This window comes from Cynocephalus volans, chromosome 10 (assembly GCF_027409185.1).
Source record: "Cynocephalus volans isolate mCynVol1 chromosome 10, mCynVol1.pri, whole genome shotgun sequence".
NCBI lineage: Eukaryota > Metazoa > Chordata > Mammalia > Dermoptera > Cynocephalidae > Cynocephalus > Cynocephalus volans.
In genome coordinates, this window is record NC_084469.1 from 99,944,889 (window position 1) to 99,971,282 (window position 26,394).

General features: G+C 56.3%; 3 protein-coding genes across 6 annotated transcripts; all 3 read right to left on the bottom strand.

Moving 5' to 3' along the window:
* Positions 1 to 127: 127 nt before the first annotated feature.
* MCOLN1 (mucolipin TRP cation channel 1) lies at positions 128 to 9,071 on the bottom strand. Its single transcript, XM_063111117.1, has 14 exons — positions 8,927 to 9,071; positions 6,858 to 7,063; positions 5,844 to 6,011; positions 5,601 to 5,766; positions 4,753 to 4,861; positions 4,401 to 4,497; positions 4,114 to 4,213; positions 3,729 to 3,835; positions 3,460 to 3,609; positions 3,218 to 3,319; positions 2,772 to 2,894; positions 1,985 to 2,200; positions 400 to 527; positions 128 to 298 (listed from the first exon to the last, which is right to left on the bottom strand). The coding sequence occupies exons 1-14, from the start codon at positions 8,955 to 8,957 to the stop codon at positions 262 to 264; spliced, it is 1,740 nt and encodes a 579-aa protein (XP_062967187.1). The 5' UTR covers positions 8,958 to 9,071; the 3' UTR covers positions 128 to 261.
* A 1,678-nt stretch (positions 9,072 to 10,749) lies between these two features.
* Positions 10,750 to 14,839, bottom strand: ZNF358 (zinc finger protein 358). 4 transcript variants are annotated; one of them, XM_063112153.1, is made up of 3 exons: positions 14,736 to 14,788; positions 12,998 to 13,100; positions 10,750 to 12,585 (listed from the first exon to the last, which is right to left on the bottom strand). In XM_063112153.1, the coding sequence occupies exons 2-3, from the start codon at positions 13,068 to 13,070 to the stop codon at positions 10,823 to 10,825; spliced, it is 1,836 nt and encodes a 611-aa protein (XP_062968223.1). In that variant the 5' UTR covers positions 13,071 to 13,100; positions 14,736 to 14,788; the 3' UTR covers positions 10,750 to 10,822. The 4 variants fall into 4 exon arrangements, with proteins under 4 accessions (XP_062968223.1, XP_062968222.1, XP_062968224.1 ...); XM_063112152.1 differs by having other exon boundaries at positions 12,998 to 13,268; positions 14,736 to 14,757; XM_063112154.1 differs by lacking the exon at positions 12,998 to 13,100 and having other exon boundaries at positions 14,736 to 14,839.
* A 6,322-nt stretch (positions 14,840 to 21,161) lies between these two features.
* Positions 21,162 to 25,517, bottom strand: SAXO5 (stabilizer of axonemal microtubules 5). The gene is made up of 8 exons (XM_063109097.1): positions 24,938 to 25,517; positions 23,941 to 24,044; positions 23,754 to 23,854; positions 23,397 to 23,509; positions 23,207 to 23,316; positions 22,662 to 22,863; positions 21,875 to 21,960; positions 21,162 to 21,389 (listed from the first exon to the last, which is right to left on the bottom strand). Exons 1-8 carry the CDS (start codon positions 25,515 to 25,517, stop codon positions 21,162 to 21,164), a joined length of 1,524 nt encoding a protein of 507 aa, XP_062965167.1.
* Positions 25,518 to 26,394: the final 877 nt, after the last annotated feature.

Here is a 26,394-nt window from a genome sequence, read left to right on the forward strand (position 1 = left end):
ACGAGCCCGCGGGGCTAAGTGTGGCCGCGCCTTAAAGGGGCAGGAGACCGACTGGTGCAAGGACTGCCCCTTCCGCTAGAATGAGAACAACAAGTTTGTTTTCCCGTTTATTTAACACCCACCCCTCCCCCCCAGTGTCCGACCCGACTGGTCCAGGCCCTCACAGGGCCCGGCAGGGATCCGGTCCTTAAAAGCAAACCCTAAAAATAAATAAGTGGGGGTCCCCGCAGTCCGGGGGCTAAAGCTCAGTGGCCGTCGTGGTCAATTCACCAGCAGCGAATGTTCCTCAGAGGCGTCCCTGGAGGAGAGAAGCAGAGAGGGGGGGCATCAGGTCTCTCTGGCCCGCTCCCCTTAAGCCTTCTCCCAGCCCTCAGTTCGAACCGACCCCCGGACTCGAACCTGCCGCAGCAGCAGAGGAGGCTGCAGGCTGAGCCGCTCCCGCGGCGGAACTTGCCGGAGGTGGGGCTGTCCTGGCACTGCGCGATGTAGGCCTGGAGCTCACTCTCCTCGCCGGCACCGCCCGGGTGCTGGGGAGAGATACCGGCGGCCCAGCATGAGAATAGACCCCCGAACTCCAAGGCTCTTTGAAGTCTGCCCTACCCTGCCGCCATCTGGTTCTCCTTGCTGTTCCTCCAACGCCCAGGCAGGCTCCCACCTCTGGGCTTGGCACTGCCGTGCCATTTGCCTGTTTTTCCCTGACCCCTGGGCACACACTGCACCTTCTGCATCAGTCTGATACCCTCCGCTAGACTACAGCTGGGCCTGACAACAGCCTGGGAGCTTGGTCACATCTATTGAGCTGGGTGCACATGTAGCACCGCTGTGGGAAATGTGTCTGTGGGATTGCTGTATCCATGCACAGGGCAGTTAGGGAGTGCACACATCTGCCGTTGACATAGTACATGGCAGGGCCCCCTGGCAGGGCCTTCTCTCCTGTCATCTGCAGGGAGCCACCATCTTTTCTCCAAGTCCTTTCCAGCTACTACGCCTTTGCTTTGGCTGCCTCCCCAACCCCCCACCCCCACACTGTGCTCTCTCCCTTGGGCTCCCATCTCTTCAATCTAGAACTCTCTGAAATAATGGAAATGTTAGATATCTATGCTGTCCCATATGGTAGCCACTAGCCACACTGGCTTTTAGGTACTTGACATGTGGATGGTGTGAGTGAGGAACTGAATTTGGAACTGTATTTCATTTTAATCAAAATCAAAATCAAAATTTATATAGTTACATGTGGCTAGAGACTAGTAGTGGACAGAACATTCTAGAAGCTTTCCTGGACCCACTGTAATACCGGTCTAAAGCAGGGTTCCTCTGTAACCTTCTACACTTCCTTCATACCTCTCACCAGTCGTCATTGGTCATGTTGTTCCTGTACTATCTGCCTCTCCCACTGGCACTGGACAGTCCGTGGACACCCAATTTCCCTTGATGCCCACACCTAGCACAGAGCTTGGTCCACAGTAGGCCTTTGGACATGTTTGTTGAAAGAATAGTGTGACCTGCCATCGGCACGTCCTGCTCAGTCTCCTTTCTCTCCCCTGACCCCTGCAGCCTGCAGGACAACCACCATTGCCAGACCCAGACAGCCCCTCCTGGGCCACCCCATTGGAAAAAGGGGTTAAGAATATGTCTTCTGGAATCAGGCAGCACTGGATTAAACCCGGCTCCACCACCCAGTAGCTAACCTTGCACAGGTTACTGCAACTTTATGACTGTTGGTAAAGTAGACTCAGGAAACTTCCAGGCCTGAGCCCCACATTGAGATGCTGCCGGTCCCACCTGTCCCCCCAAATTCTGAGCCACTCTCTTTGTAGCTCTGCAGAATCTCCCATATTCTCTCCCCAAATCTTCTCTTCTCACCCTGCTATGTCCCCAAGCCCCCTTAATGGCCAACTCCAAGAGACCCGGAGCCCAAGTTTGGGGCTGTGTTGGACCTCAGGGAGGCAGGCCAGGCGGGGGTGTGTGGGGCCGCATGGCTGACCTTGATGGTGTCATAGGCGCCGGTGATGAGCGCAATGAAGAGACTCAGCACCATGTAGATGAAAAGGCTGATGAAGGAGTAGAGGTAGAGCTGGGAGAAGAGCCAGACCAGGCTGCTGCGGCCCTGCTGTGCCTGCATCGCCGCAAATGTCACAAACATGTCGTCCCCGTTGATGAGTGAGAACAGGCACTCGGACACCATGGACAGTGAGCGGAACTGCCGGCAGGGCAGAGAGGTCAGAGGGAGCCATGGGCACAGCCAGGGGCTGGCATCACGGCAGGGTGACCACAGGTCAGCAGGGATAGTGGGCAGAGTACCAGCAGTCACCATAGGGAGCCAAGGATCATAGTGTCAAGGTCCCAGGGTCAATGACAGGTTCCCCAGGGGTCAGAGGGGCCAGTAGATAGAACTGCAGGTATAGCAATGTGGTCAAGAGAGGGTCATTAGCAACTGTGACAATGATAAAGTCACAGGGTCAATGTCAGGGTCACCAGAGGTCACAGGGGACAGGACAGAGTATCAGGAGTCACAATGGGGTCATCTGGGGGTCATGGTATCAATGTCAACGTTTCAGGGTCAATCTCAGGGTCACTGAGGGCCAACGGGGACAGAGAGCAAAACTGCTGCAGACCTGCTGGTAAGGCACCAGGGGTCAAAGTGGGTCATGCAATATCATCAGGTCTGGCGATACCAGGAGTCAGAGGGCTTAGAGAGTGCACTCAGGGCGAGGGAGCCAAGTATCCTTGGACTATAGGTCAGGAGGACCCCCAGCCCTGGCAGCCCCTACCTTTACGTGGTAGGGCCCCAACACGATCCAGCCACAGAAGCAGTAGCCCAGATAAATGACAGCCACACAGCAGCAGAAGCGCATGACGCTGGGCAGGGCCACCCGCAGTGTGGCGATGAGAATCTGTGGCGAGGAAGAGGGGGGCCACATTCAGAGTGCAGCTACAACCCGGCTTGGCTGTGGGCACCCACATGGGGGTGAAGCGGGCAGGCCTGTCCCGAGGGGGCTCCAGGGTACCCCAGGTCTGGACTCAGAGGGATGGGCTCTGGTGGCCCAGGTGCAGGGACAGGTATGTCTGGGGTGGGCAGGTATGAGTAAGAGGCTTGTGATGGGCCACTGGCAGGGCCTGGTGAGTGTCATATGTGTGTGGATTGATAGGGGGGCACAGGGTGGCCACTTGGAGGGCCTGATTCCTCCCAGTCCCAGCCCATGGGTTGGAGGCTCACGTTGTACTTGTGGAAGAATGTCAGATACCGGATGACACCAACCCAGACGAGCAGTGTCGAGGTGCCCAAGAGGATGCTGCAGACGTCATAGCTGGCCAGGTTCTAGGAGTGGGAACAGTGTCAACCCATCTGGGGGGGGCGGGATGTGGCCCCAGGCAGGCATTGGCAGCAGGGAGGAGACAGGACCTGGGGAATGAGGCGGCATAGGGACCCAGGGGAGGGTGTGCGTGGGCAGGACCCACCTTGGCCTCGATGCCAATCTTCATGAAGGTGCCCGAGATGGTGAGCACGTCGCTGGTGACCAGCAGGATGTACCAGCCATTGACAAATTCCAGCCGTTCCCACAGGCTGATTACCCGTCCCCGCTGCCGCCACATGAACCTGACAAACTCCTGCAGAAGGCAGGTAGGGTGAAGGCCTGCCCAGGAATTGGCCCCCGGCCCCCGCCCCCCACCCTATGGCTCCCGAGCTGGGCAAGGCAGGCCCGGTACACAGGACGCTGGGGCCTCACGTTCTGCAGCAGGAAGCCGCGGAGCAGCGAGCGGGCACAGAGCAGAAAGGATAAAGAGCAGGTAAGAATGACGACCACGTCAAACAGGAGCCGGAAGCTGTTGTCTCCTGTGGGGAGGGGGGCAGCGGGTAGGGCCCAGGGTGGCATGGGGCCCAGGGAGGCCATTGCTGGCACCAGGCCAGGCTGAAGACCTGGGGGCTGCATGACTGGTTTTCACCAGTCAGTCAGTCGGGGTGAGCCAGGATACCTGGTAAGCACTGATCTGGGGCTCAGGAGAATCCAAGGGCAGGTTGGGGCCCCTGGCCAGTGCTGGTCTGGGGCTTGGGGGGGGTCCCTGGTCAGCCCTGCTCTGGGACTCATGGGAATTCCTGGGTCAGGGGCTCACCGTGCCTGAAGACACTGGGGTGCTTACACTCCTGGATGTGGGCCTGGGTCTCCAGGCTGATGGGGACACGCCCGCTGTGCGCCTTATTGTCAAACGTGATCTGCAGGGCCAGGCAGGGCAGAAGGGGGCAGAGTAAATTTCAGCAGCCCCAAGCTCCAGATCCTCATGACGGATGGTCCGGCCAGTCCCAGACTTCCCCATCATCCCCATGCTGCCCTCAGCCAATGGTCCCCAGCCCTGGCACTCAGGAGCCCTGTGGGCCCCTTAGATCACAGGAGGGTCCTCACCAGGACACTGAAGGTGTAGCAGTCTGGGATCTCGTTGTTGATGAGGCTCTGGAGGTTGATGGTCTTCAGCTGGAAGTGGATGGTGACGTTGATCAGCCTAGGGAGGAGGCTCGGGTAAGGGGCATGGGGCCCCGCAGGTCCCTCCCCGCACCCCTGCCCCGCGCTGACTCTGCAGCTGGAAGAGGAAGTGCTCGCACAGCAGGCATCAGTGTGGCGACCCCTGGCCTCTGCCTGTAGGGAAGTGGCGGCCGGGGCAAGAACACCCCATTGTCCTGCCTCCCCCGACCCATGGCCCAGCCCCAGAGCGGCCCCCTCAAGTGAGCGAGCGAGTGAGCGAGCAAACGGGCAGTACTTGTGGAATTTGAGTGTGAGGTTCTTGTAACTGGAGCTGCCATCCAAGAGGGCGAGATCGTCACTCGGGGGCCCTGGGGGTCGCTCAGGGGGATCCACCTGGATGCAGTCTGAGGACAGGGAGTCAGGAAAGGGTCTCAGGGAAGGGAGAGGCCAGGCTGGTCCCCCAGAGTCCCCACCAGCCTTCTTTCCTGCTTCACTTCCTGCTTTGTCCTTAAATATTTGCTGTTTCTCCCCAGAGCGGGACCTGGTCTGACCTATTCCCTACGGAGACCCTAGGGCCTGGTGCTCTGAGGGCCCCCCAAATGCCTAATGAATGAATGATATTAAGAAATAACACATAGACTGGCTGGTTAGCTCAGTTGGTTAGAGCACAGCCGTATAACACCAAGGTCATCAGTTTGGATTCTCGTGTTGATCAGCTGCCAAAAAAAATGGTTTTTAACAAAAATAAAAATAAAAAATAATACAGATGCTCCTCGACTTATGATGGGGTTACATCCTGATAAAATCATCGTAAATGCATTTAATACCCTGATAAACCCATTGTAAAGTCAGAAAATTCTAAGTCGAACCATTCGAAGTCCAAATGCTCCTCAACTTATGATGGGGTCATGTCCTCATAAGCCTCTTGTAAAGTTAAAAAATCATAAGTCAGGGGCTGTCTGTAACTGGTGTCTACACATCAGGCATCATACTAAGCACACCTCAAATCATTAATGATCACGACAACCCCATCTTATGGATGACCGAAAGCTGGGATTTTAATTTTAATTTAATTTTCACTTTAAAACCATTCATTCCAGCATCCCAGGCTCCCAACAGCTAAGCCCCGCCCTGCCCACTCACCAGTGACAACCATTGGGTCAATGTCAAAGGTGTCATTGGCTGGGTCCACATGGCCATGGCGGTAGTACCGTTGGCAGAGAGCCAGAGCTGAGCTGTTGGCCCAGGGGCCACCTCTGTCTCGGACATAGGCATACCGGCCCAGTGACACATCGGGCAACACCAGGTACTGTGGGCAGAGAAGGGGAGATCTGTGAGCCCCGTCTGCTCTCCGCCACCTGCCCACCCACACCGGCCCACCCGCACCTGGTCCACGGCGTGGAATATGGCCTGGTAGAGCTGTTCCTGCGTGTAGGCTGCGAAGGTGTCGTCCGCCCCATCTGTGTAGCCCAGCAGGAAGAGGTGTCGGAAGGCAATGGTGTTTTCTTCCCGGAATGTCACAGCCAGCTGGTTGCTGAGCCCGAACAGGATGAGCTGGTGAGAGGGGCAGGGGAGGTTGACACTGCTGGGATGGGGGTCTCCGTCAGGGCAGAAGAGGAAAGAGAGAGCCCCAGAGACGTCCACTGGGGGGTCGAGGTAGGACCCTCTGAAGGGGACCTATGCATTTTTTGGCTCGATTTGATTAATTTTGCCCTCCTCAGCCCCCAACCCCTGGCATAAGCTCACGCCACACCCACCATCATGTCCCCAAAACGCAGCACACAGTGGACTCTCCTGTATCTCATGGCAGCAGATAATGTTCATTAAGTGTTTACTGGGTGCAGGGTTCTGTGCTAAACCCAAACCTACAGCGTAAGTACCATTACTGGAAAGGGAAATTAGAGGTGTGATAACACGCCCAAAGTCACAGCCCTAGACCAGAAGCAAGAACTCAGGGCAGTGGCTGAGTCTCATCTACCTTGGGGTTCCCAGAGCCTAGCACAGGGCCTTATGAGAGAGAGAAGACCAGCTCTCTGCTCAGCCACTGGGTCTGATCTCTTTGAGAGTCAACAGGGCGTCAGACTGCCTGGGTTCAAATCCCAGCTCCCAGCGCTCAGTTGCTGTGTGACTTTGGACAAGTCCCTTAACCTCTCTGAGCCTCAGTGGCCTCATCCATGCGACGGGGGCAACAGCAGGTGCCAGGAGACTGAAGGGTGCTGATGAACCTAAAAGGAGCAGCTGAACACACAGATCTCAGGTGGTTCTTGGCTGGTTAATGCTACTGTCGTCATTATGCTGCTGTGAGAGGTCAAAACTAGGCTCCCACTCCAAGACTCTCCTTCAAGGAGAAGAGCAGCTGCGGGTGGCATTCTGCTGGGGTCCCTTCTTGGCTGGTCTCACCTGCACTGTGACCACCAAGATCTTGACCACCTGCAGCATCAGCTTGCAGGGCTTGCGGCCTTTGGCCCGGAACTTATCACAGGGACTCATGAAAAAGTACTTGAGACGGCGGCGGAGGTCTTCCTCTTCTGGCGGGGTGGGAGGGGCTGGCGAAGCCCCCACCTGGGTCCCATACCCAGGGTTGGGGGTCAGGAGCCGCTCGGTCTCTGTAGGAATGGGAGAAGGCAGTGGGAACCAGGCCTATGCAGCCCCACCTGTCCCACCTCCCCCCTCCTTCTTGCCCAACAGGGGAGGCAGCAAAGGGCCTCTCCTCATGGCTCCATGCTCCAGCCAAGGAAGAACTTTGAGAGGTCTAAGAAAACCCAGATAATCTGCAGCGTTTTATGGATATATGCAGCAGTGTTGTTCAGAGGTTATGAGTTGGTGTTTGGGAGACAAAAAGGCCTGAGCTGATTCCTGCCCCTAGTGCTCACCAGCTTGGACAGAACACTCAGCCTCTCTGAGCCTCAGTTTCCTCATCTGTAAAATGGGGCAATAATCATCTCTCATGGGGAAGCTGAGGAATTGATGCTTATAAAGCATGTACGACAGGGGCTGGCATAGGGTAAATGTCAGAACATTCCATCAATGTTCCTGTTGTTGATTTGTGGGGGAGAAAATGAACTACTTCTGGTGGCTTCTCATAGGGCATTCAAGACTCCCGGACTCCTCCCAATTCCAGTCTCCAGGTATAAAAACAGAGCTCGACCCACATTCCAGTTTTTTCTGAACAAATACCCAAAGGACAACCTTCATGCTCATCATAACTTGGCCCATCCAGATGACACTCTCACAACCCACAGGCCCGGAGAAGGGGTGACTGACAATAACAGTAATCATGGAACACCTCTGCTGAAGACTTAGCACCAGCTCCTGGAAATCACACAACCCTATAATCAAATCCCAGACCTGACACTTCCTGGTCAGGTGACCCTGGACACCTCTCTAATCCTCCATCTCCTTATCTGAAAAGTGTAAATTTAAAAAAATCTACCCCTGAGGCTGAGATCCTGAAGCTGCTCTAAAAATTCAATGAGATAAAGCAGGTAAAGACCTCAATAATTCTTCAGCAAACAGAAACTGTTCTAACCACCGCTTATTTCCTTCAAGCCTAAGACTTTCAGCAACTGCTGGGGTCACAGCTGGCCACAGTAGCTCAAAACTGCCCCGACACACCCTCATCACTCCCACTGGGAGAACTCTGCTTCTTTCTAGGGCCTTGGCCCCCTGCCTGGAAAAGCTGTCAGGACAAATGTTAAACCCTGCCATGCAGGGAGGGACCAAGCTCCTACCCCTCCCTTTGGAGTCTGGATGATGTTGTAGTTGTTTACAAGCCAGTTGGGATGATGTTGTAGTTGTTTACAAGCCAGTTGGCCTGCCAGAGGGCAGGCCCTGTCTCCCTAGCTGGGATCACAGCTCACCCACTCCAGACCCTACCAACTGGGATACCTATCAGGAGTCTCCAGCTAGCTCAGGAAGAGGAAGCCAACACAAGGGGTCTTCCTCCAGGCTCCCCTGAGGGGGGCGTCTGAAGGGGCTGGAGGCTGGGCCTGAGCTTAGGAAGGCGGAGCTTCCAGGGGTTTGGAGATCTGAAACTGTTAGTCGCCTGGATTCAAGGAGGCAATCCCTCCAGCTCTCCGCCTGAGTTTAGGGAAGCCGAGCTTGGTTCTCTTGGATTCGGGAAGGGAAGCCTGGGAGGCTCCCGTGCAGGTTGGAGAAGCTGGTGCCCGCTGTCTGGTTCCAGCAAAGTTGAGCAATCAGAACCTAGGCTTCGGGTTGCCAGTTCCTCAGTCGGTTAGAGTGTGGTGCTAGTAACATCAAGGTCCAGGGTTCGATCCCTGCCCCTGCCAGTCGCCCCCCAAAAGATTTTACAAAGTAGCACTTTCCTCCGCACCGGCTAGCAGCCAAAAAAAGAAACAGAACCGAGGCTCCGATTGGAAATCCTAGGAACCTCGCTGCCCCGAGTCGGAGAAGCTGGCCGCCCACCCGCCGCCCGCGTTCGGAGACCCGCAGTGCCACCGCGCCCTCACCTGAGCCGCGCCGGGCCACCGGAGCTGCCATGCCGGGGCAGGGAGCGCGGGACGAGGGCGGCCGGGCGGGCGCGGCGGGGCAGCCTGGGTCCGAGCGCCCGCCGCTGTCAATGCGGGCCTCGCTCCCTCGCGGCGCAGCTTCAAACCCTCCCGCATCAGCTGACTCGCCGTCGCGGTCACGTGACCAGGGCGCCAGGACCAGGGCGCCAGGGTGCCCCCACGTGACCGGATCCGGCTCCTCGCCCCCCCGCGCCACGAACACCGAGGCCCGAGCAGCACGCATGCGCGCCTCAGCCCAGCGGCTCGCGTAGCCGAAGGCGGTCGCGCGGTCCTAGCGCCGATGGGTGTTGGGGAGTCGGGGGTTGGGCTGGCTCTGAGTGTGACAACGACTGGCCCCGCCCTGGCTCACTGTCATGCTCCGCGTGCAGTGCCCACCTCGCGACTTCCATGTCCAGAGCTTGACCCCTTACCCTCCGCAGTGTCCGGTGATGACCCTGCTTCCTATCCCAGGGCTGCCTTCCTCCTTCCTCTCAGAAACACGTCTGCCCCTCTTATCCGGACCTTCAGCAAACCCTGTTCCCTAACTACGTACCAAATGGGACCACTTATCCCCACCCCTATTGCTCCCAGCCCAGAGTCCTTCAACATTCCTGGCCTGGACCCTTGCAGCAACCTCCTCCCTGATCTCAGCCCCTCTCCACTCCTCCTGCTCCCTCCACTCCAATTTCCGGTGCAGCCAGAACCTTCTTCAAAGAATAATTCCTATCCGTCCTCTGCTGCACCTGCCGTTGGCTTCCTGTTGCTCTGGAATGACAAGCAAACTCCGCATTTCAGTCTACCAGACCCTCTGGTCTGCCCCAGGAGCTCCTCCCACAGCGCATCTCTCAATGGCCCCAGGGCCTTTGCACAGTCTTGCCCTGGAGCATAATGGTTAATTATGTAGACTGTCGCTGTAGAAAGCAGACAATGTGGATTTATTTCTTTTTTCTTCAATTTGGGTTTAAATCTTGGTGCTGTCAGCTGCCACTTCTGTCTTCCAGAGTCCCTGAAGCTCCATGTGCCTCAGTTTCCTCATTTTCAAAATGGGGACACTCAGTCAGAGTTAACTGCCTCCTGGGACTATTGAGAGAATTAAATGGGAGAATGCAAAAGCATCGCACAAGGCTGGGCAAACAGTACTGATTATTTTTAGTTGTTACTGGGATTATAAAATCCTTCTTGGAGAAAGCTGCTCCCCGCCCCCCATCTAAATCAGAAGTCTTATTTGCTTCTTCTAGAATGTACCATACTCTGTAATTACTCTAAACATTTCTGGATTTGATGTGTGAGCTCTATCAGGGTCAAAGCCATGCTTATCTTGCTCCATGGTGAAACCAAGCAATCGAGATGTTAGTTGAACACTTAGACAAACAGCCTCCCTTTGTCCAGTGATTGTACCTGTAATGGGGGCTTTGAAGAGCAAGGTGTAAGTTAAAAGAGAAGATGGGGCAGGGCTGCCCCCATGGTCTCATATCAGGCTCTACCATCAGCTCACTAGGCTGTCAACATGCCAGAAATTCCAGCATTACTGGAAAAGCCAAAGGATCCTTCTCAGGCCACCTGTAGGCTGAGCCTCCGCTTGACTAGAGAAGCCAGATCTGGGGGAGCAGAGAGTGGTGACTAGTGGGACAGACTGCTGTGACACCTTGTGGGGGAAGCTGGGAAACTTGGAGGGTGTGGCTCCAGGGCCAGAGGAAGAAGCCAGGACACTGGCTCCAGACTTATGGCTGGCCAGGCCACACCCTCATGTCCAGGGAAAGCGCAAAAGGCAAGCGACGACACAGTGCGGGGCAGTGGAGGATTTTACTAACTGAACGACACACAACTTCCCAGGCCCCGTGGATGCTGGAGTCCCCTTCAGCCATCAGGCCCCAGCAGGGCCCCTTGCTCCTGTACCCACTCAGGACTCTCGCCGGTAGGGAGGGCTGTGCTGACAGTGTCATAGGTGGGAGAGCAGGGATCGGGGTGGGACTCAGGGTTGGGGTCAGGGCTGGGCACAGGATCGGGATCTGGGCCAGGACCAGATTTATGGTCAGGACTGGGCACAAGGTCAGCATCGGCATCATACCCAGGCTTAGGGTTGGAAGATTGGACAGGATCGGGGCTAGGGGGGGATCCGGATCCAGGGAGGGGTTTGGGGCTGGGATTGGGAAGGGAGCCCAGCACAGAGCTAGGGTTAGGGCTGCGGCCAGAGCTGGGGCCAGGGCTGAGGCTCAGGCTAGAGCTGAGCACAGAGACAGCATCAGGACCCAAGAGGGAGACCTGCGCGGGCCTCATCATAGATGCAGGGCTCAGGCCAGGCCCGAGGCTCAGGCCGGCTGCAGCTGCCGCAGCTGCAGCGGCAGCGGCCGCAGCTGCCGCGGCGCCCTCATGCACCCGCTTGTGCTTGGTGAGGCTGGAGGCTTGGCCAAAGGCCTTGCCACAGAGCTGGCAGCGGTAGGGACGCTCGCCGGAATGCACGTGCAGGTGCTGCAGCAGCGCCGAGCTCTGCCCGAAGGCCTTGGAGCAGTGCGGGCAGGCGTAGGGCCGCTCGCCCGTGTGGATGCGCAGGTGGTGCTGCAAGTTGGAGCTCTGGCCGAAGGCCTTGCCGCAGTGAGGACAGCGGTAGGGGCGCTCTGCCGTGTGCGTGCGCTGGTGCTGCAGCAGCGCCGAGCTCTGCCCGAAGGCCTTGCCGCACTGCGGGCACGGGTAGGGCCGCTCGCCCGTGTGCGTGCGCAGATGCTTCAGCAGCGCCGAGCCCTGCCCGAAGCCCTTGGCGCACACGGGGCACTTGTGGGGCCGCGGGCCGCCGTGCGTGCGCAGGTGCTGCGCCAGCAGCGAGCCGTGCCCGAAGGCCTTGCCGCACACCGGGCAGTGGTGCGGCTTCTCGCCGCTGTGGCTGCTGCGGTGCTTCAGCAGCGTGGAGCGCCAGCCGAACGCTTTGCCACAGGCCGCGCACTGGTACGGCCGGGCCCCTGTGTGGATCCCGCGGTGCTGCGCCAGCGTGGCCCCGTGGCTGAAGGACTTGCCGCAGTCGGGGCAGCGGTAGGGCTTCTCGCCGCTGTGGGTGCGGCGGTGCTGGCTCAGCCCCGAGCTGCGGCGGAAGGCTCGCCCGCAATCGGGGCAGGAGAAGGGCCGGGGTGGGCTGGCAGGGGCGGGGAGCACCGCGGGGCTGGTGGCCAGGACCTGCGGGGCGGCAGTGAGGCCGGAGGAAAGGGGGTCCACGTCTGGAGCGGCGGGGCTGAGGGTGTCGCTGTTGGGGTCGAGAATCAGGGGTACGGGGCCTATGACATCTGGATCGAGGTCGAAACTCGAAGATATGGGATCGAGATCTTGGGGATCCGAGTCACGGTTCCCCAAGAAGGAGCCCGGAGTTTCGGCATCCGCGTCCAGATCTTCTGAGACGGGCTCCAGATCTTCATAGCTGGGGTCGACGTCTTCAGAGACAGTGTTGAGGTCTTCCGGATCAGGCTCTGGGTCTTCAGAAACTGGGTCCAGATCTTCGGGGTTGGGGTCCACGTCCTCTGAGTCAGAGTCAAGCTCTTCATAAACGGGCCTGGGGCCTTTGTGGCCTGGGTTCCTGACCAGGACTGAGCGCCTCATCGCAGGTGTGGAAGTACTGGCTGCTTCTGGGGTAGGATCTGCAGGGTGAGGACAGAGGGTGGGTGGAGGTAGGTTCTGTGGAACAGGGGGTCTCTTTTGGAGTCTGGGCACGGATGGGAGAGGGGGACCAGCCATGCCCCCAGAACCCACTTTTTTTTTTTTTTAAGATGACAGTAAGGCGATCTTAACCCTTGGTGTTGTCAGCACCACGCTCTCCCAAGTGAGCTAACTGCCCATCCCTATATAGGGATTCAAACCCGTGGCCTTGGTGTTATCAGCACCACACTGTCCCAAGTGAGCCACAGGCCAGCCCAGAACCTACTTCTTAACATACACATAGATCTTTCCCTTGTCTCCGACTATAGAGAGACTTCTGACTCTCCCCAGCCAGGCTGCCAGTAAAGGGATCTTGATGGGACATGGTGGGCCCCTCCCCTCTCAGCCCCGAACCTGGATGGAAGTCATGGGACCCAGCACTGGAGGTCTCTAGTGCCCAACTCCATGGCTCTGCCCCTCTCTCCATCTCGGCCTCCTCCAGTGGGTAGCTTAGGTCCTATGGAGGAGACAGTCCTAGTTTCTGACCCCTTGAAGAGGGCGGGTGTCAGGGTTCCTGTGCTCTTGAGTGCATGGCCTGAATTCTGTCCCACAGTTGGGGGTGGCAGATTTGGGGGTTCCTAATAGTGAGGTGTACTTGTGGCTCATCCCGAGCTCTGGAACCTGGCTGGGGGATAAGAGTGAGGGGCAAACAACATTTGGTACCCCTCTTGGGTCATGGGGGGGGCAGGGTGGCGCTGGCTTGCCTCCAGGGGAGGAGACAACCTGAATTCCAGACCTCACAGCTCAGAGTGGGAGTGTCAATACATCTGTGTTCTCTCTTAGACAGAAGATTCCTGAATGCCTGTTCCTACAGCTAGAGGGTGAGGGTCACAAAAAGATATATGGGACCACTCCTGGTTGGGAGGACAGGGAGACCCATGGACTCCATAGCCAGCCAGAAGGGTAGGGACAGTTGACCATATTCCTGTTTTCCCAATTGGCTAGAAGATCCTGAATTCTAACCCCTAGAAGGAGGGTAGGCAAAAGTAATACTAGGGATTCTTGGATTGCTAGGGAAACCCCTGGGTCATTTCATCCAAGGGGAGATTCCTGAGTGTCTGGCCCCAGGGCAGGGGCACACTGTGTTCCTTCCTGGAGGAAAGACCCTGAACTGGAATTTAGGGTAAAGAGACAATAGCTGGGACCTCATCTGGAGAGCAAGAGGAGCTCAGGGGTACCTGTTGGGAGATGCCCTGAGCTACCCACCCCCTGGCTGGGTGTCTGCAGGCAAACAATAAATAGATACGTTCCTGGGAGTCAGGAGGACATCTGGCTCCTCTTCTGGGCAAGGGGACACACTGAGCCACGACCCCATAGCTGAGAGTGTGTAAGCAAACAGAGAGGGCGAGCTCCTGGGTGGCCTCCTCAAACCAGACCCTGTAGTTGGAGGGTGGGGGGAACAATACCTGGGTCCCCTCCAGGGTTCCTGGGGAGCAGAGGAACCCTTAGATTGCCTCCAGAGGATGGGGCCTCCAGAATTCCCATCTTTTAGCTGGCAAGTGGGAGGAGAAATCACTGGGGGCCTTCCTGAGTTCCTGGGGGGCAGGTGGACTCTGGATCACCACCTGGGGAAAGGCCTTCCAGAACTCTGTACCCCAAGACTGGAGGGGAAGGGAGACAATAGCCAGGCCCCTTCCTGGGGTCCTGGAGGTAAGGGGCTCCTCTGGGTCCCTCTTCTGAGGACAGGGCCTCCTGAACTCCCGACCCCAGGCTGGAGGTGGGGACAACAATAACCGGGGACCCTCCTGGGCTCCAGGAGGCGGGGAGGCTCGGGATCTCCTCCTGGGGAGGGGGCGTCCCGAGCTCCGGAGCCCAGAGCTGGCGGACGCCCCCCACCCCTCCCGATGGCAGGCTCCCAGCCTCCGGGGCCTTCCCTCGCGACCGCAGCGGCGGGGTGGGCGCGCTCGCCGGCGGGCCGCGGGGTCCCCTCCCATCGCGCCCGCGACCCCGCTCGCCCGGGCCGGGGCCGGCGGCGCGCGGGGCGGGGGGCGAATAGAGGTCGCCTCGAGCCGCGCCCCGCGCCGGGGCCCCCCGCCTGCCCCCCGCCCGGCCCCGGCCCGGCCCGGCCCGGCCCGCTCGCGGGGACACTCACCCGGCGTCCCTCGCCCCTGCCCGGCCCGCCGCGCCCGTGCCGGCCGCCGGCGCCCCCCGGGCCCGCAGGAAGCCCCCCGCCCGCCAGCCCCGCCGGCGGCCCCCTCGGCCCAGCGGCCCCGCCAGGCGCTCCCGGGGAGCGAGAGGGGCCGGCCGAGGGCCGCAGCGGGAGCTGCTGGGACTTGTAGTTCTCCCGCGCCCGCCGCGGCCGTCGCCATCGCTGCCCCCGCCCCCCGGGCCAGCCTTTGTCCCGGCCCGGCCACCCCGGCCGCGCCGCCCGCCTTTGTCTGCGCCCGGCCTCGCCCGCGCGGCCCCGGCCCTGCCCTCCGTCTCCTCCTGTGCCCCTCTCAGCCCCTCTCGGGCCCTGGCCCTGTCTCTCTCTGCCCCTGTCCCTCTCCGTCCCTATCTCTATCTCTGTTCCATTCTCTCTCTCCCTGTCCCTGTCTTTCTATCTCTGTTCCTTTCGCTGTCTCTGTGTCCCCATCTGTCTCTCTCTCTGTGTTTCCATCTTTGCCTCTGTTCTTGTCATTTTCTCTGCCTCTGCCCCCTCTTTGTCTCTGTCTCTGTCTCTCTGTCTCTGCCTCCTGCCCATGTCTCTGATTCTATCTCTGTTCAAAGAATGCCAAACATGATATCGCTCTTGCAGACGCGCTATGCACATAAGCGTAGTCAAGCCTCTGAGAAGCCCTGCAATTTAAAACATGCCCATTTTTGCTTAATCCAGCATTTTCCAATTTTTTTTTTTTTTTTTTTTTGATGGTGCAACTCTCCACTATTTCTGGGTAATACCCTTCAACAACCCCAAGAAATAGAGTTTGGGATACTCTCCCTTAGTGTTTTCAGCCTCCTACCCAGATGGCGGGTCACTGCTGTCCCTGGTGGACTCTGGGTGCCTGATGTGAATTGGTGATTTCTGGAGAAACTTGTCCAGGGCAAACTTTACCTGGAGATACAGATCCCCACAAGAGGGAGTGAAAACAGTCCACAGCAGCTGGCAGCTGGGCTGTGAGGTTCCTCACTAAACAGAAACAATGATCGCTCAGTATAAACAACGATCAGACAAGGCCACTCTGTGGCCATGTCTGAACCAAGATAGAGACAAGGACATTCTGCAACCACAAAAATGAATACACATTCTCCTCTCCCAGCTAACACAGATGACTGCTGCTTCTTCAATGACAGCTCCAAACCCACTTCCATCCTCCCACCTCTGAGATAAAAATCACCGAAATACCCAATCACCAATCTGCTCCTTGCTTCCTGGCAGCAGCACCCTAGAATGGCTTCAACTCTTCTTAAAATCAACCAGCACATGGCTGGCTGGTGAGCTCAACTGGTTAGAGCATTGCCTTGTAACACCAAGGTCAAGGCTTTAGATCCCCTTACTGGTCAGCCGCCACAAACAAACAAACAAAAAACTAACCAGCACAAGCCCAAATCCTCTGAGAAGTCCCCCTGTCTCCAATTCCTTCTTATAGAAAATCCCAATGGTTCCCCAGTATGTGGTCTCTCTAAGGGGATCTGAACCTTCGACCTTGGAGTTACCAGCACCATACTCTAACTAAGTGAGCTAACCAGCCAGCCCCAGAACTAGCCTTTTTGACCACAGGTATATTTCTGATGGTCTGTGCCTGGTGGATTTTAACACCACCTACCGTCAAATACAGACAGCCCTGAGCAAACCAGGCTTGCAGGAGTCTTCTCTCTTCCTTCCTGAGCCTTCTGTATCTGTGTGGGACTCATGGCCTGAGACTTGCTTTCCACATTTCTGTGGAGCCCACAGCAGACCTGAGAGATATGAGATGATTTCAACTGGAATATGTCACTGGTTCCTCATCCTGCCATCTCCTGGATGGTCCCATTACAAAGAATACGTGTAATGAGGGCTGGCCAGTTAGCTCAGTTGGGAGAGTGTGGTGCTGATAAAACCAAGGTTAAGGGTTTCAATCCCCTTACTAGCCAGCCACAAAAAAAAAAAAAGAAAAAAGAAAAAAAAAAAAGAAAAAAGAAAGAAAGAAAGAAAAGAAAGAAAAGAAAAGAAAAGAAAAGAAACAATACCTGTAATAGCATCTGTTGCATGTGTCTGCCTCACATCCAATTCCTGTCAGCTGGAGCCCCTTCCAGTGTTCTAGGTGGATCTGTGTCTAACACAGCTTCCCAATACCACATGCTCTAGACTCTAATCAGAGAACTTCATCCTCTGGCCACGATAATTAGGTCTGCCCTGAGGATGCAAAGTCGGAGGGTCACATTCTTCCTCTGGGATCATGAGTTGTGGGGGCTTATTCTACCCGCAGCCTCCTTCCCTAGTTATCCAGAAGAACAGTCTGCAGACTGAGGCCAGTCTACACCAAGATGTAGAGGAGAGAGTCAGACAGATAGCTCTGGGTATATTGGTTGAGCTCCTGGGTATGGCCATTCCTGAAAGCCGGAGTCCTCATTCTTTCCAGTATCATGAGCCAACAAATTTCCTGGATGTTTGAAGTAGTTTCAGGGGCTTTCAATACCTTGCATATGTGACAGTCTTGGCTTATTTAGAAATTAGTACCCGGAAAGGGAAAGGTGTTGAGGGAAAGAACTTAAAATGTGGAATTGCCTATGCAGAGGTGGGGTAGAGAGCCAGAGTCACTACATACATGGACTATAAAGTGAATAGTGCTTCCTAGGTTTGTGCAGTGCACAACCTGTCTGGATGTACATCAGCCCCGTAGAAGAGCCTTTCCCCAGGAAGCTAGAAATAACTGTTATGTGGAAGGAAAACAGCTGATTACATTGTTGCTTGGAACTCAGACCATACATCTGCTGGGGCTGTGGCTGGAGGGATTTAGAAGAAAAACATCAGGATGCTGGAATATGTGGGTGTTTTTATGCAGCCTTCAGAAACGTCTTGCAAGAGAGACACAAGCTTCTTGTGTGTACTCCTGAAAGCTGAGACTAACATCTGCTTGATTTTGTGAGATTACCAGAGCTGCATTCTCTGCCCCAAGCTAAAAGGAGGCAGGTAATTAGGTGGGAGATAAGATTAGGATTATCAGAGAACCAGGGGACACTTGATGCCCTAGGCCACTCCCAAACACTGAACATTCCATCTACAAAGGTAACAATTACACTCACTGGGAAGAGCCTATTAGCTAAGCTTATCCACTCTCCCGATTGTAACCTGGGGCAAGATAGAGGCACCGGGCTGACACAGGTCTGCTGTTAGGAGACAGGGTCCAGCAAGGTTGGGCTCCAGACTCACAGATCCTGGCAAGGTTTGGAGAACCCAGGGGTGGGCCAGAGAGCTGGGCCAACCAATGACAGTATTCCGTTCCTCTGGGCACAGAGATGGCTTCACGACCGAACTGGACATGTGACTCAAGTGGGACAATCAGCATGTTCTTCAAATTCCAGTATGGGAGGGAAGACCGCCCCTTTTCCTTTGGGGCTTTAATCATTAGGATTGGGGCTATGAGCATCCTCCTTTGCCACTGCTTGTGGGGACATGGGTCTGAGAAATGGTGAGAGAGGCAGAGAGTCTTGACGTGAAACCAACATGCTAGATGTTAGACCAAATTCCAGGCTTTGTTTCTAAATCAATAAAACCTGCACCCTGCCTTTTTTTTTTTTTTTTTTTTGCAGCTGGGTGCTAAGGGTATCCAAACCCAATAAAATCTCTTTTTGCTTGAGCCAATAGAGTTCAATTTCTGTCACTTGCAACAAAAATGACTTTAGACATTAACAAATTTAGGAACCGTTCATTGAGCTGCAGCCATGTGTTAGGCCATGTTCTAAGTATGGTACATACACATTTTATTTAATCTTTGTACCTGCTCTGTGAAGGAGGAGCTATTGCCATCCCTATTTGCTCAAGGATGGAAAGACGGGTAAGTAGCAGGTCTGAATTCTGCTGCTGAGTGAAGCTTACTGTCGACAAAGTTGTTTTCCTTTAAAAATTAATCTCAATTTTCCCATATTCAACACTATTTTATTTGTCTTAGTCCATAAGCCTTTGAGGGGGGGGGTGAGTGGGATATAGAAGGGATAGACATAAATCCATAAAATCATCTAGAATCCATCCTGGAACATCCGAACCTTCTGGAAATCCAGAATCATCCTGATGTGGTGTCTTTCCCACAGATTAAACATTTTCACTAGTTTCTCTTCTTCCCTGGCAACCCATCCCAGAGCCGGTTAGTTCCATTGTTAGAAAATGCTTCAAGTTATGGTGGAATCCAGCTCCTTGGACCTCCCACTCATTGCTTTTCATCTGACATCTGGGCTGCTTTATTTTTTTTTTTTTTTTTTTTTTTTTTTTTTTTTAAAAAGATGACCGGTAAGGGGATCTTAACCCTTGACTTGGTGTGGTCAGCACCACGCTCACCCAGTGAGCGAACCGGCCATCCGTATATGGGATCCGAACCCGGGGCCTTGGTGTTATTAGCACCGCACTCTCCCGAGTGAGCCACGGGCCGGCCCTGGGCTGCTTTAAACCATTCCTGCAGGGCCAGCCCGTGGCTCACTTGGGAGAGTGTGATGCTGATAACACCAAGGCCCCGGGTTTGGATCCCTATATAGGGATGGCCGGTTGGCTCACTTGGGAGAGAGTGGTGCTGACACCACCAGGTCAAGGGTTAAGATCCCCTTACCAGTCATCTTTTTAAAAACAAACAAAAAAACAAAGACTATTCTTGCAATGAGGTAGGAGCACAAATAGTCCTGCAGCTGGAGTTACATGGAGCTGAACACCGAAGTATGCTTTCTGTGCTTCCTGGCAGGCAAGGCAAAAAGGAAAAGTCTTTCTGTTCTACTAGTCTGGTCAACAGGCAGACCAGCGTCATCAGAAGAGGATGAGTTTATTACAATGGTTCTTAACCAGGGTAATCCCCCACCTCCACCCTGGGTAAATTTGACAATATCTGGAGACATTTTTTTTTTTTTTTTTTTAAAGATGACCAGTAAGGGGATCTTAACCCTTGACTTGGTGTTGTCAGCACCACACTCAACCAGTGAGCGAACCGGCCATCCGTATATGGGATCCGAACCCAGGGCCTTGGTGTCATCAGCACCGCACTCTCCCGAGTGAGCCACGGGCCGGCCCCTATCTGGAGACATTTTGGCTGTCATAACTAGGAGGAAGGTGTGCTACTGGCATCTAGTGGGTTGCACATTCTGCAATGTACAGGAAGGCCTCCAACAAAGAATTATCTGATCCAAGATGTCAATAGTGCTGAGGTGAAGAAACCCTGGTTTATCATGAGGTAACTAAGAAGAGTGTTATGCAAAACATCTTTAGAGGAAGCAAACAGAGGAGGTATTCTGAGGCCAGCAGACCCTCTCATGGTCAATGGGCCTACAACAAGCGCAGCCAAAAGGGCCATCTTGGACCCAAAGCTGGACTCCTGATCTTCCTGTGGACATGACAACCTGGCCTTGAAGAACTGATGCTAATGGGGAAAGGACTCTTGGCCAGGCTTGAGGTTGGCTCCTAGTGACCCACTGGATTGGGGGCCTTGGCCTTTGGAGGTTTGACTCCAGGTTCAAGAAATCCATGTTCACTCATTGAAACTGGATGCTCAGCAGCCTACAGATGAGGCCCCGGGCATGGCCACCAAGACCTACCCCATTCCAGGCAGAACTGACCTCTTCCTCACCAGACCCCAGATCTTAAAGATTGGGTGCTGTCCAAGGTACTAGTCCTTGCTGAGGTCTGCCACTCACTAGCTTCAGAACATTTTCATTTTGTTCCTGGCTGGACACCTGCCCCTTTGGACCTTATCATGTCCTGAAGGATTCTGTCGATTTCCCCCAGGACCCCGCTCTGACCTGGGGGGCAGCCGCCCAGTCACCCAGTGCACCATTCAGCTCCCAGTGTCTGCCCGCAACGGAGAAAACTGCCGGACCATTCTGGGCTGGGTCCGCCCCTCCAGGCCCTCCCCTAGCCCCACCCAGTCTCTTCACAATCAAAAGCTCCTTCCCACGTCCTTGTTTTCCTCCTCCTCCTCACTTTCATCCTCAGAAGGGAAATTCCCCTCACCCCACGACCCCAGTCACACACACTGACAAATGTGTACATTTCTCGTTCATAACAATCTAATGGGAGAGTTACTATTTATCTCCATTTTACAGATGAGCAAACTGAGGCTTGGAGGGGTTAAGTGATTTGCCCAGTACTACTATCCGGGACACGGAGGAGTCTAGATTGGACTGTGTCAGGATTTGGACTGGAAGTCCGTGTTCTCAACCCCTCACCCCAATGCCTGTTCAACACTATGACTCCGTGCTCTTAATGTCATTCAGAGTCCGCAGAAATGTCTGTTCAGGCGTTCAGGCTTTTCTCGATGGAGTCATTCTCTCTTATACAGACCCTTCCTCCAGCCCTCACCCACCCAAACATCCTCTTTAACGGCTGACTGATGGGGAGGGGTGAGGTGTTGCCAAGTGACATTTATTGCTGGCTCGGGCACGGGTACATAGGGGACTGGGGGGCCCGAGGGTCTATCTTCGCGCCCCCACAGCCCCACCGGCGAGACGTGCCCAGTGGCACGTGGCTCTCCTGGAAGCTGCCTTTTCTCAGCACTGCCGCGCCCTGGTGCTTGAAAGGAAACTCATCCTCGTATTGGGTTGAGAAGAAGCGCTGTTCACCCAGCGGGGGTTCCACGTGGCTGTACTTGCACTGTAGAGTCAGGGTGGGTAGACTGGCAGAGCAGACTGGAGGGGGGCTGACCCACCAGGGGCCACCCTATGGTCCCCAGACCACCCTGGGGGCATCAAAGTGTGGGGAGAGGCTCAGCCAGGTTTGGCTGGTGATTGAGCCCTGGAGAGGTGGGGAAAAGTGTCCCTGTCTGGGCTGACCTGGGGTGAATGATTCCAGGGCTGGGGTGATCCTAGGCGACTCTAAGTTAGCTCTCAGCTTGGGGTATAAATGTGGCTGGTGATATGAAGATGCCCCTGAGCTGACCCTGACATGACCAGGGGGAGAGGGGTGAGCTAGAAATGACCTTGAAGCTAGGGTGACATTAAGATGACCCTGAGCCCGGGGTGACCCTAGCGGACTTGACACTAATACTGAGGCTAGGGTTACAGCAGAATTGTCTTGAGATAATCCTACATTGATTTGGGGGTTACCTGCTGAGGGATGTCTCCCTTCCCCCTCCTCACCCGCTGTAGCATCTCTTCGGTCACGGGGGCCCGGGCTGTACTGTGTGGCTTCAGCATCTTCTGGTTCATGGTTAAAAAATCTGATTCTGCGAGGGCGGTGTTGATAACACCAAGGTCAAGGGTTCGGATCCCCATAATGGCCAGCCGCCCTCCCACCGCCCCGCAAAAAAAATGTGATTCAGGACATTTGCATGGGGGAGGTCCAGGTGGGGGTCGAGTGAGGCCAGGCTGGGCCGAGGGGGCGAGGATGTGCAAGACTTAGGGTTGGGGGAAGGAATCAAGGGCCAAGCCTGGGGCAAAGGACGGATTGGGGGGTGGGAGGGAGGACTCAGGGTAGGGCTGAGTCCAGGGGCGGGGCCAGGCCAGATGAATCTAAGGGTGGGGCCAGGTAGGTCAGGGGTGGAGCCAGAGTCTGACAGAGGAGGGGCTAGTGTTAGGTAAGGGGGAGGGGCGGGGCTACGGCCGGGCCACAGGGCGGGGTCATGCAGGGGGCGGTGCCGTAGAGGGAGGAGGGGCATGGCCACGAGGGGCTGGGGTGTCCGGGGGCGGAGTTGGGGTCCTGGTCAATTGGGGGGGGATTTAACCCTCCAGAAGATGAGCCAGAGTCAGGTGGAGGGTGGGCAGGACTGGCAGGGGCGGGGCCAGAGCCGTGGCGGGGGCGGGGCCAGAGCCGTGGCGGGGGGTGGGGCCAGAGCCGTGGCGGGGGCGGGGCCAGAGCCGTGGCGGGGGCGGGGCCAGAGCCGTGGCGGGGGCGGGGCTTTCCAGGGCGTGGGAGCGGGGCGCTCACCGCCGGTGCCCTGCGGCAGGTTGCTGTGCTGCAAGTGGAGGCTGGGCGCTTTCTGTGGCCGCCGCGTCTCTGGGGAGCAGTAGTGTGAGTCCATGGTAGTCTGGAAGAAGTGTCTACGCAGCTTCGCCTCTCCTAGGGTCACGTGACTCTGCAATTTCTCGTGGGGCACGTGGCGGCAGGGTGGCTGGGTCGGGGGCGGCGGCTGTAGAACCACATTGCATCTGGGAAGCTCCCGGGTCCGGATGTGCCGGGGCTCCGTGGATGGGAGGTGGTGGGCGCTGTGTGACCTTGGACAGCTCTCTCACCCTCTCTGGGCCCAACGTGATGGCGCTGGGAGTCGGTACTGTTCCCTCATTTTACAGAGAGAGCCACTGAGGCTCGGAGTGGCTAAGAGACTTATGCTACGCCACTCGAATAGATCCAGGAGATCCCTGTATCCTTGTCACGGTCACTCCCACCTCGGGGTCTTCACCCTTGCTCTTCGCTCTGCCTGGAAAGCCCTTTGCCCTGAGGAGCCCTGCCGCCTTCTCCCCCTTCCCGCTGACCTGGCCATAAAAGAACCGCGTGAAGGTGTCGAGGCTGCCCGGACCGGGGCACCAATTTCCTTTCAGGATGTGCGACTCCGGAGTCTGATCGTGGTGAAGAACAAAAAATTCTGCCAGTGGCAGAGAAGGTGCTGAGCAGCTCTGGTAGGCTGTCGTGGGCGTCGGGGTCAGGCAGGCGACAGACTCTCACCTGGCTCCCGGGCATAGAAGTGCTCAGCCTTAGTGGTTCTGTCGTGGAAAAGGCCATCTCCAGGACGGATATTCACATAATGGATGTTGGTCGCGGCCTGGGCCTTGTCATACCTGCAGATAAGGTAAGGCGGAATCCATCTGGGCCCTTACAACTCCCAGGAGGGGAGCAGGGTTGTCCGGTGTCAAAGCTGTAGAGCGCCAGTAGTGGGAGATCTGGTACAATAGTGGGCCATGTATGCCAGTGACGGAGACGTCAAAGGCAGAGTATTTGTCCTAGAGTCCTAGGTGGCACACCCTACATGCAACTGAAAGCCCATTGCTCCATGTTGGTGGCAAAGCTACGGTCCCTTTGTACCTGTCTGTAGGCAGCCCCTGGGGCGTGTAGGCCTGTTTCTGCTCTGAACTCATGGGTCCATAGCCAATCTTGCAGTCTCCCAGTTCCACATGGGAGGAGGCCTGTGGGCAGACAGGGATGGGAAGGCCAAGACCACCCAGCCCCCATTGCTGCCCTCCCCAGCAGCCTAAGCCCAGCCTTGATTTACCCTCTTACACATCAAGGCAGGAGGGCCCAGCAGCGCCTGGAACTGTCTCTGGTAGGAGGTCTCATCCTGGTTCCTATAGTCCCACTTGAGGGTGTTGGGCCCCCCTGAGAATGGGCAAGAAGGAGAGAAAGAGAATGGAATCGATTTCTGTAGGCTCGGGCCCACTGGGACTTGATTCCTAGCCTCAAAAGGGGAGCTGGGTAGTCCTTACCAGTCTAGACCGAGGGCCGTCTGGAAAACACCAAAAATAATAAAAATAATAATATCAAAGATAACTACCAAGCACTGAGCCAGGTGCCTAGATTAAGTTCTTGAGCCACTAGGAACCAGAACTAAGAGTCAAAACCGGGACCGATAATCCCTGAGCCCAGCTCAGAGAGGTTTTGACTAGTGATGTCCACCAGGAGGGCCCCTGGAATCACAGAACTGGGAAATCACACGAATGGTGGCTCCTCTTCGTTGAGTGTTCCCTATGTGCTAGGCACATGATGCTCACCGGGCTCCTCCAGCTTCACCTGCTTCTGTTAAGTTGAACCCATTTTGCAGATGAGAAAAATGAGGCTTGGAGAGATCGACTTGCTCAGAGTTGCACAACTACTAAGGCGTGCTACTGAGGCAGATTTGTCTGACCCCAAGCTAGCATTCAGGACTTCTGCCCACTGCACAGCACTCTGGAGAAATTCGGGAGATATGCCCATTCTACAGATGCAGAAATTTAGGCTTCAGGACGTTCCAGAGTTTCTGAGCCACGGTACTAAGGATATTTGGGGCTGGCTAGTTCTCTGGTGGGGGCTGCCTTATAGGAGGCCGGGTGTTTAGTAGCATCTCTGGCCTCTACCCACCTCCTGTTTGTAGCACCTCCTGTTAGTCGTGACAATCAAAAACGTTTACAGACATTGCCAATTGTCCCCTGGAGGAGAGGGGGTGCAGAATCCCTGCCTTTCTTTGAGAACCACTGGTTTAGCGAATCGCCCGAGCGGCGCGGGCGCGCGCTCACCGAGGTGGCTGCAGGGCGCGCGGGGCGGCGGGCGCACGTGCTGGGGCGGAAAGAGCTCCTGGTGCGTGGTGGGCGGGAGGCGCAGTTGGTCTCGGTCGCCGAGCGGCACCGAGTCGCGGTCGAAGATAAGGCGCGCGCCACGGATCTGCTCTCTGGCGCGCGCCGGCAGCTCGGGCCAGCGGTAAGAGGCGCGCGCGCTGGAGAGGCCGGCGCCGGCGCGCGCATCCGCCTGCAAGCTCAGGTTGCTGGCCAGCGTGGCGGGCGTGCGCTCCCGCGCCTGGGCCCGCCGCGGCTCCCGCTCCCCCGCCGTCTGCGGCGTGGACGTCGGCGGGAACGCGCGGCGCGACTCTGTCGTGCGCTCCTCTCCCGGCCCGCGCGTGTCCAGTGGGAAGAGGGGCGCGCGCGGCGGAGGCGGGCTCGGCTGCGCAGGGGTGGCGTCCGGGTAGGCCGGAAAGTCCCGGTGCGACGTGGAGTACAGGGTGCCCTGGTGCAGCCGCGGGTCCGGCCCCACCTGGAAGTGCGAGGCCTTGAGGAAGTCCAGCCGGGACATCGGGCACGGCAACAGGGCTCCCGAGGCCATGGCAGGACACTGCGCCACCTGCGAGGGGGCGGAGACACGGGGCTGAACAAGTGCCCGCCGAGGACAATAGTACCTTTTACTACTTTCTGTGCGCCAGGCATTGCACTGGGGGCTGGGGACATCGTGGAAAACAGGCAGAACCCCTGTGCCTGCCCCCGGGGAAAGCAGAGATGTAAAAAACCATTCATTTGGCGCCTACTGTGTGCTGGGCGCTGTTCTAGGCTTGGGGGAGGGCAGGGGGGTGAGTACAAAAGTTAACAAAACAGACCTAGAGCCCTGCCCTTGTGCAATTGATAACGGGGCCAGAGGTGACAAAATAAAGAATAAATATAACATAAATTGCAGAGTAAGTTAGAAGGTGGTAAGTGCTGTGGGTGGAAAAAGTCACACGGGGCAGAAAGATAGGGCTTGGGTGGGAGAATTGTAGTTTTAAATAGGGCGGTGAGGGAAGGCTTCGCTGAGATGGCAGTTGAACGAAGACCTGAAAAAGGTGGGAAGGGAACGTTTGGGTATCTGGGGAATAGCATTCCAGGCAGAGGGAGAAGCAGGTGCAAAGGCCCTGAGGCTGGTGCAGAGGGAGTGAGGTGGAGAGACACAGGCAATGAGATTGGAAAGGGCAGGGGGCCAGGTCCTCCAAAGCCTTGGAGAGAACCTTGGCTTTTTTTCAGAATGAGGTGGGAGCCATGGCAGGGGTTGTAGCAGAGGAGGGACATGTTACAGAAAAAAGAAAAGTGTCCCCAGAGCCAGCATGTATTGAACACTCACTGTGTGCACATTTTCCCATCTTATTTATTTATTTATTTCCTGGTGGCTGGCCTGTATGGGGATTTGAACCCTTGACTTCGGTGTTATAACACCACACTCTAACCAACTGAGC

Bases quoted from the DNA above. Each gene is read 5' to 3' on its own strand.
- MCOLN1 (XM_063111117.1), bottom strand. From the start codon at position 8,957: ATGGCAGCTCCGGTGGCCCGGCGCGGCTCAG. The intron at 4,862-5,600 runs GTGAGTGGGCAG...CCCTGTCCTCAG, and splicing joins TGACCCAATGGTTGTCACTG to ACTGCATCCAGGTGGATCCC. The intron at 4,498-4,752 runs GTACTGCCCGTT...CCTCCTCCCTAG, and splicing joins CTCACACTCAAATTCCACAA to GCTGATCAACGTCACCATCC.
- ZNF358 (XM_063112151.1), bottom strand. From the start codon at position 14,128: ATGGGAATTCTGGAGGCCCCATCCTCTGGAGGCAATCTAAGGGTTCCT. The intron at 12,586-14,049 runs GTATTGTTCCCC...CTCACCCTGCAG, and splicing joins GAACCCTGGAGGGGACCCAG to ATCCTACCCCAGAAGCAGCC.
- SAXO5 (XM_063109097.1), bottom strand. From the start codon at position 25,517: ATGGCCTCGGGAGCCCTGTTGCCGTGCCCGATGTCCCGGCTGGACTTC. The intron at 23,855-23,940 runs GTAAATCAAGGC...GTCTGCCCACAG, and splicing joins CTGCCTTGATGTGTAAGAGG to GCCTCCTCCCATGTGGAACT. The intron at 23,317-23,396 runs GTGAGAGTCTGT...TGCCACTGGCAG, and splicing joins CTTCTATGCCCGGGAGCCAG to AATTTTTTGTTCTTCACCAC.